The sequence below is a fragment of the Camponotus vicinus genome, unplaced genomic scaffold (genome assembly GCF_025532165.1).
Source record: "Camponotus vicinus isolate PSW18456_S1 unplaced genomic scaffold, iyCamVici1.0 SCAF_5, whole genome shotgun sequence".
NCBI classification, from domain to species: Eukaryota; Metazoa; Arthropoda; class Insecta; order Hymenoptera; family Formicidae; genus Camponotus; species Camponotus vicinus.
The window spans coordinates 14,733,584-14,746,306 of NW_028141977.1; the positions used below are offsets into that span (position 1 = coordinate 14,733,584).

General features: G+C 30.5%; 2 protein-coding genes across 3 annotated transcripts; one reads left to right on the top strand and one right to left on the bottom strand.

Moving 5' to 3' along the window:
- The first annotated feature begins 699 nt into the window (after positions 1-699).
- Positions 700-5,237, top strand: Vhasfd (V-type proton ATPase subunit VhaSFD). 2 transcript variants are annotated; one of them, XM_083099284.1, is made up of 10 exons: positions 700-888; positions 1,079-1,160; positions 1,308-1,497; positions 1,620-1,838; positions 2,725-2,829; positions 3,381-3,586; positions 3,698-3,782; positions 3,876-4,282; positions 4,401-4,514; positions 4,732-5,237. In XM_083099284.1, exons 1-10 carry the CDS (start codon positions 831-833, stop codon positions 4,823-4,825), a joined length of 1,560 nt encoding a protein of 519 aa, XP_082955410.1. In that variant the 5' UTR covers positions 700-830; the 3' UTR covers positions 4,826-5,237. The 2 variants fall into 2 exon arrangements, with proteins under 2 accessions (XP_082955410.1, XP_082955411.1); XM_083099285.1 differs by lacking the exon at positions 2,725-2,829.
- Positions 4,715-11,413, bottom strand: Rpi135 (RNA polymerase I subunit Rpl135). Its single transcript, XM_083099283.1, has 16 exons — positions 11,223-11,413; positions 10,349-10,678; positions 9,710-9,949; positions 9,221-9,543; positions 8,870-9,129; positions 8,534-8,776; positions 8,055-8,332; positions 7,788-7,985; positions 7,601-7,708; positions 7,179-7,355; positions 6,878-7,092; positions 6,645-6,783; positions 6,375-6,531; positions 5,934-6,187; positions 5,577-5,741; positions 4,715-5,458 (listed from the first exon to the last, which is right to left on the bottom strand). The coding sequence occupies exons 1-16, from the start codon at positions 11,304-11,306 to the stop codon at positions 5,255-5,257; spliced, it is 3,375 nt and encodes a 1,124-aa protein (XP_082955409.1). The 5' UTR covers positions 11,307-11,413; the 3' UTR covers positions 4,715-5,254.
- Between the last annotated feature and the right edge of the window lie 1,310 nt (positions 11,414-12,723).

The following is a 12,723-nucleotide window of genomic DNA, read 5'->3' on the forward strand; positions in this document are numbered from 1 at the left end:
TTTTAAATTATTAAAAAAAATTCTTATTTCTCAAATTCTGTGTTTAAAAACAAATATTGATATATTGTAAATGTTATAATGCAATTTGAGTTTTTCGAGTAGGAATAATGTATGTAAAATCAACATCTAGTATTTTTTCAAAAAATACATGACAAGAGACACGTTTCATAGAATATAATGGTTTAAATCTTTCTTATTTTTAGTATGACTTACTTTATATGCAGGAATTATAATTTATCTCGTTTATTCGCCGGACTTCGTTACTTTACATTCGCAATAACTCAAATATAAAAATTAAAATACAGGTCATTAATTGCGTTCAAAAATCTATTTGGAGTTGCGTTTGATCGACCAATCAGGACAAAGTAATCTTCTAATTGGTCAATTAAATATTATTATACCAATCAAGAATAAGGCCCATATTCTGAATCCTCTTTTATCGATAAAAGTGCTCCTAAAAGCGGCCTGTAGCCAATCAGAAGGCTTATATGCCACTTTTAGAGGCACTTTTATCGATAAAAGAGGATTCAGAATATGGGCCTAAGAGAAGCAGAAATTTCTTTATCTTGATTGGTCAATTAAATGCTATTCTATCCAATGAATGGATTTCAATACAGTCATTATTAACTCGTCATCATCGGGCCACGAAAATCCCGAGATTTCTAGAAACATTGAGATAATCTCGATTTTGTAAGATTAGGTTGGTATCTGCACGGTCTTGTGATCGAACAGCTGAAGAAAGCGAAGAGGAGGAAAAAGATTGGAGGTCTGATACTTCGAATGAAATAATTTCTGTATAAATTAACACAAAATCTCACCAAATAACAGTCATGGTGGATCGTGCAAATATCAAGCAGATTATACCGGCATTGCCGGATGAAAAAATTGGTAATTATAATTCTATAATAGAGATTCATCTATTTGACAGAATGCCCCTCCCAGCAATATTTTTTATTGTTTAACAATTATATTGTCGTTATTAGAGTAGAGAAATATGCCGTTATATTAAAAAATTTTGATATTCCGTTTTTTCTTTTTTTTGTATAGTATTCATATATTGATTTATGCAATTTTGCAGATATGCTGGCAGCTACAAGTGTGCTCCAACAGCAAGCTGCTGATATTAGAAATCAACGAATTAATTGGCAGTCATATTCCCAGTAAGTACTTATTTTTGAAAGACCTAAAAACTTCAAAATCTTGACTAATAATATAAACTTAATGGTAAAAATATGGTATGATAACTTGATGGTAAAAAATATGCAAGTATTTGTACAAGAAATATTTTAAAAATATCTGTTTTTCAGATCTCAAATGATATCGAAAGAAGACTATGATTTTATAGCAGCTTTTGATACAAGTGATGCTAAAGCAAGAAAAAATAAGCTGAAGGAAAATCCACATCAGGCGGCTAAAACATTTCTTAATTTGCTTGGTCATATTTCAAAGGATCAAACAATTCAATATATTCTCACTATGATTGATGATATGCTACAAGTATAATTACATTTCTTTTTTCTTTTTTTATGTACAAAAACAAATGACATTTTTTTTATTATTCTTAATTATTTGTCATTCTGTCCCTATTAATTGAGATTTTATTGTAACGTTATTAATAGGAAGATCGTAGTCGTGTGGAAATTTTTCGTGAGCATTCTACACGAAAACGAGAATCTATTTGGGGGCCATTTCTTAATCTGTTGAATAGACAAGATGGCTTTATAATGAATATGACATCACGCATTATAGCCAAGTTAGCTTGCTGGAGTCACGATCTTATGGAAAAAACTGATCTTCAGTTTTATTTGACATGGCTCAAGGATCAATTAAAACTTAGTGTAAGTTTACTTTGACAGGATATTATATCAGGTTGCGCAAGTCAAAAGGCTATCAGTCTAATAAGATTCAAATCATATCAAATTATATTTATATTGCAATATAAAATGCTAATTCTTAAAAAAATAAAGACATGATTTAAAAGTACAATTAATACTAACCATTTGAATTGCACAACTGCATATATGAATTTAATATATACTTTTTGAATGATTGAATTTTTGTTGGAATATTAAAAAAAAAATATGTTTGTCTCATACATTAACAAGTGGTCTGTGCTTAAAAGCTACTATAATGTTAGTTGCTTTATATTTATCTACAGTTATTTTTGCATTATTACTTTAATATTATTGGTTTGTCTTTTGGATGATAAAATAATTTGTCCTAATGTGTGTGCTGCATGCAATCTATGTTTAGAAATCCAGCTAGTTTATCATATTTGATGGTTTCTATAAGGATAATACTGTGTTTGATATTTATATTCAAGAATATGAATTTCTTATTAAAAATTTTATTGCTTATTTACTGCACTAACATTAATATAATACTGTTTTATATATAATTTATTTAATATATTATAATATGTAATAATTTTTTTAATATAATAATTTAGTATAATATGTTTTTTATAAATGACATTTATATACTAATCCAATAAATACACATAATGGTAACTTGCAAATTATAGTTTGTATAAGTCTATGAAAAAAATTTTATGAAAGCCATAAACTAACAATAGAGATATAACTAATTGAATAAGACAAAACCGATTTGTGACTGATTATTATGTAGATTTATCGCTTCGCGCAATTAAGCTTAAAACACAGAGAAATTTCTTCGAGAATTATAGTAGAATTTGTGTAGATAAAAAATGAGATGGGGTTTTAGTTTGATGCCCTTCAAGATCACAAAGGCTTGCATGCGGGACTAGAACAACACATTGCTGTGGAACAGGCCAAGGAGGCCCATGAGCTGCACGAATTGCTCAATCCGGTTGGTTTTGTAAAACGTCTTAATCACAGTAATATTACTTATTATTCTAAATAAAATATATTCTTAAATATATTGCCAAATTACGAACAAATTACTGACTTATGAGGACGTTTAACGTTATATCGTACACAAATATGTTATGAATCTCTTAAATTGAGAATAAAATTGATCAATAAACTTTAATCACGATGAGTTACGCATGAATTATGCTGTAGAGGAGCCTGTTTGGTGGATGTCATTTTTATATTTGCATATTTTTCTTAAATATCTTAAATGCTATATCTTATCTAAATGCTACTAATAGATACTAAATCTTTTTATAAGATCTATATCTATATATATTATGATTTTATATATGTTAATATAAGACATATCTATAAGATATATATATATATATATATATATAAAATATCAAATTACTATCATATTTTTGCATGTAGCAACACATCAATTAAATATTTTTTAAATTAGAAAGAGAGATTTATTTTCTTTTTTTATCTTTTTTATCTAAAAAACATAGAGGGTGTACACATTATATTTTCTTTATTTAGAATAACGAGTACATTCAATCAGTGGCACGTTGTCTACAAATGATGCTTCGTATAGACGAATATCGCTTTGCGTTCGTATCCGTTGATGGAATTTCAACTCTCCTCAGTGTTCTCTCTGGAAGGGTAAACTTTCAAGTGCAATATCAACTTATTTTCTGTCTGTGGGTACTTACTTTCAACCCTCTTCTAGCAGAAAAAATGAATAAGTGAGTAACCTTCCCTTTTCTCTTCTCCTTATTCAGTATACATTTTATTAAAAATGCTCATAATATTCAGTATAACCAGTATAATGTTTAAAATTATATCTTATATTGCAGATTCAATGTTATACCCATTCTCGCAGATATACTTAGCGATTCGGTCAAAGAAAAAGTAACACGTATCATACTTGCAGTATTCAGAGTAAGTTAGAATATCAGAGAATAAAAGAAAATATCTAGTATAATATAGAATTATACATATTATATATTGCTCGTATATTTTTTTATATTATAGAATTTAATTGAGAAAGTGGAAGATGGGCAAGTAGCTAAGGAACATTGCATTGCTATGGTGCAATGCAAGGTATTGAAGCAGCTTTCAATACTGTGTCAACGGAAATTCGATGACGAAGATATCACTGATGATATCGAATTCCTTAACGATAAATTGCAAGCATCTGTGCAGGATCTAAGTTCGTTTGATGAATATTCAACGGAAGTGAAGTCTGGTCGTCTGGAGTGGTCCCCTGTTCACAAATCGGGCAAATTTTGGCGTGAGAATGCCAGTCGTCTCAATGAGAAGAATTACGAGCTTCTGCGGATTCTCGTTCATTTATTAGAAACCAGCAAAGATGCTCTCGTCCTCAGTGTGGCTAGTTTCGACATTGGCGAATATGTGCGTCACTATCCACGTGGCAAAAAGTACGTTAATTTACACGTTATAGAGAAGCGTGCTCGTACTTTATTTCATATATACATTTTGATTATTCGACATTTCAAATTGAGATTTTTTGTTAAAATAATGTCTCGTGTACTTCAGTATAATTGAACAACTTGGCGGAAAGCAACGTGTAATGCAACTTCTCGGGCACGAGGATCCTAATGTTAGATATGAGGCTCTTCTTGCAGTACAAAAACTTATGGTGCATAATTGGTAAGTTATGAAATATTAAAAATTTGCCGTGCACTTTTCACTATTTGACTCTTTTCTTAAAACAATCAATTTAATTTAATTTAAGTTTTTTAAATTATTAATTTAATTTAAATTATCGATTTAATTTTTTTAAATTATTTTCCATGTATATGTGTATAAATTTGATTGTTTGATGTCTATATGTAAAAATTCCATAATTCATAAATTTATTTTTTAGGGAGTATCTTGGAAAGCAATTAGAAAAAGAACAAACAGGTGCATCTGGGGCGTCCACTAATAAACCTGGAGCACAAGTGCCGGCAAAAGCCTGAATATCGTACAACTTGTATAAATCACTTTTTCCGTTTGGAAAAAAAATACGAGAGTATTATAGAGAATTTGCGCGCGTGATATAATCTACATCCGTTTATGTAAAGCGCTTGTATAATTCGAGATATTTACATTCCCTTCCATTCTATATTATTGTAAAAAAAGAGAAGATATAATTGTGAACTCCCATTTTTCGTGCAATCCAATTTTGTAAAATAATTCTTGGTTATATATATATATCCACTCATGTATATACAAACTTATATATACGGACGTTTTACATCGCGAATGTAATAAAGTATATAAACGTCAATGTAATGAATCCCGTCACGTGTAATATATTTTAGCTTTATGTATAGAATCTGTTCTTTGGGATGTTAAAGAGAATAAAATTTTATTCTGTTGAAAAACTTATGTATTTTCGCGGTTGCTTAAACTTTTCTAAATTTCAATTTAACATTAATATTACAGGACGCCAGTTGTATTAAAAGAAACCTAAAGATATATGGTATCTCGATCTCATTTACATTGTCTTCTTCACCGCACAGACGACATCTTTTATCATCCTCATCATGTGTACTGTTCATGATTAATTCCGGTCCAAGTATCGAACCGCATTTTTGGCACGCTAAAGTCTACAAATAAATATTTTTTATAATCAAAGAATCTTAAATACACACTTTGTATGAGTAGGATTTATTTGGTATGATTGGCGTATATTAAAATATTAAAGTAATATTTCTTAATGCTTACCGTCATTTTATCGGAACAATGAAAGAGACGATCTTGAAGAAGATACGAACAACCATGAGAGATCAAAGCGTCTCGTTCCATCTCCCCAAATCGAACACCGCCGCCTCGTCGACGACCTTTAATAGGTTGCCTCGTTAACTGGTCTATTGGGCCAGTACTTCTTACCTGAAAATAAGTGATATACAATTTAAGAGACGGGAATGGATTTTGTCGATTTCAAATCGATATATAGGAAAAAGAAAATGAATAGAAACACGCAACTGCGCTAAAGGAAATAAGTAAAAACAAAGAAATTACATAAAATAATGAAAACAAATTTTTGTTAAACTGATGCAAAAAGAAAAACAAATTAATTACCTGCCACTTGTCTGAAACCATGTGTCGCAATCTTTGATAATGGACCATACCAAAGAAGATGCTGGCCTCCATCTCACATCCATATATACCCGAATACATTCTTTCAGTTCCATAATAATTATAACCACCAAGTTCCAATAATCTCCCAAAGTAGTCTATGGCTGTGTTCTCCTCATCGAATTTAAAGGGTGTAGCATCGTGAACTAGTCCATGCACAGCTGCTGACTTCCCGGCCATCACTTCGATCATCATAGCTGTAATATAAAAACAATACAAAATTATATTCTTTCTTATAAAAAAAATACTGTCTTATATAAAAAAAAATTAGTTTTTAATATTATAAATATATTTATGCTTTTGCCTAAATTGAAAAATTTATCAAAATTTCGATCTCATACTATAGATAATTTAAATGGCATAGAGTAAGACTTGCAAGCTCACCTATTGTCATACGACTTGGAAATCCGTGCGGATTGAATATAATATCAGGGACCATTCCGGTCTCTGTGAATGGTAAATCTTCGGCAGGATACAACCGCGAAAGGATTCCTTTTTGTCCTGCCCTTGACGCAAATTTATCTCCAACGATAGGATTTCTCTGAAAATTTAATGCATTTAAAAAACGCGTTTATTGTTTATATATATATATATATATATATATATATATATATATATATATATATATATATATATATAGAAAATTGTACTAACAGGAATACGGAATGTGATGCATGCTCTTCGAGGATCTTGAGTGTTAAATGATCCACATAACTTCACATTGTCGATGTAAGTATTTTCTGTGCCTTTATATCGTCCAACAACATAATTAGCATTATCAGCATCATAAAAACTGTAAAATTCGCAAATTTGGTGAATTTTTGAACTAAAAAATGATGATATATAACAAAGCGACGATATATATTAAAACTGAAAGGACTATTTACCAATAATACGGATCACCCTCTTTGATAGAAGCACCTATAATAGGTAAGCCATCAATATCTAACGTTTTTCCGAGTTCAGGCTTGTCCGGATCACAAGCGAAGTAACTTTTCTTATCTTTCAAATCAACAAATTCAGATTTATAGACTGTTCCGTGTCCGAAACCACGTTCATAGGACGCCTTGTTGATGACCATCGCGTCTTCCATATCATATCCCTGCATATCCAGTTATTAATGATATAGGATAAAATTGCGAACAGTTTTTGAATCTCTGATATTAGAAACATAGTAATAATGCTTACCGTATACGAAATAACAGCAATTATTGCATTAATACCCATCGCATAATCGTCCATATTAATATTATCATAATGCACTGGCCTAAAAAGAGGCGCGGCAGGCGTTTGTAATCTGTACATTTTTGTTTGCGACTGCTGTTGCCAATTATGACATGGTGTACCCATTGTTTGCTTACCCATCTATGAGATCGAGAAAATATTTGAAATTGATAAATATTTTGACTTGTTATTAATTCATAATCATAATATATTCAGTCTGTATCTTACAAATAGTTTTTTTATAATTGGAGCAATTTTTATTCAAATCTCTATGAATTATTATTACTGTATCATTATTAATTATAAATTATTAATTTGTAGTGAAACAATGTCTACACATACACACGAGAACACAAAAATTATCTAATAAACATAAAAAGATTTACCTGACATTGATACATGTTTCTTGGACTCTGATTACAATCTGGCAATGGGATAAGTTTAGCTAAATTGCTGAAGATGGTTGTCTGACTCACTTCTTGATGAGTTGTTAACTAGTAAAAAGGAATAGTTTTTTTTATCATTAAATATAAAGATAACAAAAATAATACAAAAAACATAATGTATATTTACCCCTGGGTAAGCTTCTTCAGGAAGCACACAAATATCCATATAAATTTGTTCAAATGTTCCAATAAGTTCAATCTGTTGTACAGCTAGATTTATCACTGGCCTCATCATTCTAGCTGCATTAGTAAATAAGAATAATCCCGGATATTGACCTGGAACTTTCCTCTTTGGTACAAGTGCAATTTCCAATGTTGATGGTATCTAAAGATAAAATTACCGATATACATGTAATTATAAACTGAATCATGAGACATTGTGCTCTTAACTTACTTCTTGGCCCTTTATCTTCAGCAATCTCAATCTATAAACTACTTTATTAATAATCTTGTTTTCAATCAAGCCGATGACTTTTCCATCTAACATGACAGTATATGAATTTTCCCAGTTGTCTGCAATAGACAATGGAATCATTCCAAGCTCTATCAATACCCCAGGTATCGCAGCTTTCAATTTTGGATCTGGATGTTTTGTGACAATGCAATTCATAGTCAAATGATTGAGCAAACCACATGGAGCACCATCTGGCGTGTGTATTGGACAAATAAATCCTGTGAACAAATGATATAATAATAATGATATATATTTATTTTGATTTTGTTAATTGGATTATGATTATAATTATATAATATATAATCATTGAAAAAAGAATCATTGCTTGTATTTTTATTTTTAAAAAATCACGCTATTTTTCAATATTTCTAATATTCTCTATTGTGTTATAGAAAATTTGTAATAGGATTGTTAATTACCCCATGCATCAGGCAACAATCTTCTAACTTCAGTAGTCCGCATTCCTTGAAAGAATGCGCCTCTATGTATTGCACGAAAATGACTCATATAGCGCATCCTGTTAATATTTTCCACAACAACTGTGAGGCCGGAGTTTTGCATGAGACCTATACTGGAGGATGATCTTATGCTTCCAGTAGATAAGAAATACTCCATTTGTGCATCAATATTGCTTCGAAATTTGGTAATCTTCAACATTTCTTCTAAATAAATAAAAAAAAAATCAATCACATATATATATGACTTTATTTTCGTAAGAAAATTTATTCTCAAATTTACAGAGACAAAATACTTACGCACAGTTAAGATGTATTTATTACCAGCACTTTTGGCAAGTTTGAGGATATGGATTTTGACATTTGTCAGCCATGACCATAATTTCTCTTTGAGAACTTGCAGATACAAGTGTCCGCCTAGCAAACATTCTTGCATCATTACAGAATCTACACCTTCAATAGCGCATTTATTACCAGCAAGAGTGAACAATTTTTTAGTCATGAATACAAGTAAATGAAATTTATCAATAGGTTCATCAAGATGAATGGCAACACAATACCTATATATAAACAAGTATATAATGATAAAATTAAGATTTATGAATGAATTATATATAAAAGAATAGATAATTTAATGAAATACAAACTCACTTAATAATGTAATTACAGACGTCTATGTCAGTTGCATCTGCAGGTAATTCAGAGAATTTTACTTTAAATATTTTTCCTACATATGCTTTACATTGTTCATGCCAATGTAAACCTTCCTCATGCAAATCACGTAACATATTCATAACACTATTATTATAATAGTGATCATCTTCACATCCAGCAATTAAAGTTTTGTAAATATACACATCAGTCACATCTATCAAACATTTTATCATCAATATTAATGGTACATAGTAAGTATTATTTTTATGAGTAAAAGCGAATTTTGCAGAACCATCAGTCACATAATGCAGCGTATTATTCTGTAAAAAATGCATTTAATTATATATACTTAGATCTAGATTTATATATATTTATATATGCATGACATTCTCTCACATACATGTAAAATATATGGCACATTCTCTTATATACATAAAAATATATTGCAATTTTTTATAAAAAATACTTTTGCTCAAATATACATACAGTGGCAGTATTATCTTCTTGAACACTTCTCAAAAAAATACCTAAATCGCTAAATTGTTCACCACGAGTTTTCCAGGTTGGTCTTTTTATAGCAATGGGATAATTTCGTCTCGTCATTATTAACATGCGTATAAGTCGTTCAATTCCTCTGACTATAAAGTATCCACCCCATTCTTGTTCATGCTCACCATGAGCAACTAATTCCTTTGGACTCATTTTGTTTAGGTGACATCGATTAGACTATAAACATCACATGTTTTTATAAATTGCAATGCAACATAAAAATATATAATATATTAAAATGCAATTATATAAAAAATAAATACGAAAATTTGGCATTTAATCAGAAAATGGAAGAGCAAATTTATTATTCCTTACTCATTTTGATTATATCAGTTTTTTATTATTGTTTTCTCAAGATTGTATAAGAAAAAATAAATTTTGACTCATTTTGTTTAAGAAAAATTTAACATCAAGATAAAAAAAATAATTCTTTTTAAACTTCCTGTGTCTATAGGTACTAATTTTACTTTTTTCAATGTGTATATCTATATGTATGTGTGCTTATGAGAAATCCACTCATTTATTAACAATAATTATTGATTAACAATTAATAAGATCCTGGCTTTTATGTTTTACCTTAAGCATAATTGGAATTCCTCCTAAATCCGTCTCAAGAGCTTCTTGCTCTTTACCATTTATGGACCATCTAAGTTTCACTATTATTTTACCCTTGTAAGTGGTACCTCTCTGACGACTTTCTGTTGGATATACTTTATAATTCTTCACACCAATTGTACCAGAAGGTACAGTAGGTTTATGAATTTGTACATCGTCTAGCCAGAGGACTACTTTATCATCATTAGGAAGAGTTAAATACACTGGACTATCATTTTTTATACTTTGTAGGCCATTTTCTAGCATGTAATTAAAAGAGTCAATATGAGGTATACCTAGAGATTGTAATAGCTGAAATAAATAGAAAAATTAATTCTAGTCTGTGTTGTTTTTTGGAGTAATTTATTTCTGTAATATATATGGATAAAAATCCTCAATAAATATATATAATAATGATACTTTGTTAATTTTTTTTTATAGTATTATTATTTTTATTATAGTATTTACATAATCTTGCTTAAAAAAAACCAATTAAAATTATGTGTTTAAGTTTATAATGACTTGTAAGAAAATAATTTTAATCATATTAGCAGTAACAATGTATTTAAATTGTGATTTATAAGAAAATAATTTTAATCAGTTATATGTAATGTGTTGTGTATACAAAAATATATACACGAATTTAATCATTTATATTTTTATATAAAAAATACATATTTACACTTTGTTATAATATTTACTACTTTGTTATAATATTTATATGATTTTGCTTAAAAAAACAATGTATTTAAATTATAATTTATAAAATAATAACTTTAATTGTATTGTGTGTGGAATGCTGCGTATTCACATATAAATACACGATCATTTATATTTTTGTATAAAGAATACATACCCTATTTTGTTTTTCAGGTGGCTTACCGAAATCCGGCGACGTATTCGTTAATTTAGGTTCCAGCAATATATCCGATATATTCATTGTAAAATATATTTTTTTATTACTTTTTACAAAATTCACGTGGTCATATATAAAAATATTAGCCTCTAAAGAAAAACTCGTCCAATTTTCAATAGTGTACCGTAAACTCTGTGCATTAAGATGAGGTTACATTAGTATGACAAAATGTAAAATGCATTGATTGGCTGTCGGATAGGGAATTTCTCGAGTCTCTATCGGGATTCTAATGGCGTCATTGACCAATCACAGCCATTCTTCTGAAGAATATGGCCCATATTCTGAATCCTCTTTTATCGATAAAAGTGCCTCTAAAAGTGACATATAAGCCTTCTGATTGGCTACAGGCCGCTTTTAGAAGCACTTTTATCGATAAAAGAGGATTCAGAATATGGGCCTATATGGTTTCATCATTCTAGGTTACGTTCCAAAACGTAAGTAACCGAAGGAAATTTTACTCGATGGCCGATTTGAACCAATCAGAAAGGCTTAAAAGAGTTTCGGAACGGCCATTCGAGTAAAATTTCCTCGGTTACTTAGGGCCTCCGCACAAGGTGTTCCGTATCGCATTACGTTACGTTAAGTATAGATCGTAAATTTAACTCCGTACGTAAAATTAAACTTCAGTCAACGCACAGAAGAAATCGTAACGTAAAGACGAAATGTCTTTACGTTACGATTTCTTCTGTGCGTTGACTGAAGTTTAATTTTACGTACGGAGTTAAATTTACGATCTATACTTAACGTAACGTAATGCGATACGGAACACCTTGTGCGGAGGCCCTTACGTTTTGGAACGTAACCCTAATGTACGAAGTTCATGGTGCATCACGTGATACATCGCCAAAGGGCTCGTTCCCACTGAGCGCGTCACGCGTCGCGTCAACCAGCGTGAGCCAATCAAAACATCCCATTGTAATAACATGTTTTCCGTGTTATTACAATGGGATGTTTTGATTGGCTCACGCTGGTTGATGCGACGCGTGACGCGCTCAGTGGGAACGAGCCCATACATAGGCTGTGTTCCAAAATTCACTGCCAGTACTGAAAATCTATAGTGTACGTCACGTAAACTATAGATTTTCAGTACTGGCAGTGAATTTTGGAACGCAGCCATACTTGTGCGTATCCCGTAATATTTAAAGGGTCGTCTATAATGCGTCGTCTACAATGAGATTTTAAGGAGACTTAAGGCGTAAGATTTAAGAAATTGACCAATCACAGTCGAGTATTCTCTTAATACTTGACTGTGATTGGTCAATTTCTTAAGTCTTACGCCTTAAGTCTCCTTAAAATCTCATTGTAGACGACGCATTATCGATAAAAGTGCCTCTAAAAGTGGCATATAAGCCTTCTGATTGGCTACAGGCCGCTTTTAGGACCACTTTTATCGATAAAAGAGGATTCAGAATATGGGCCATAATTACAAAAACTGCAGCTT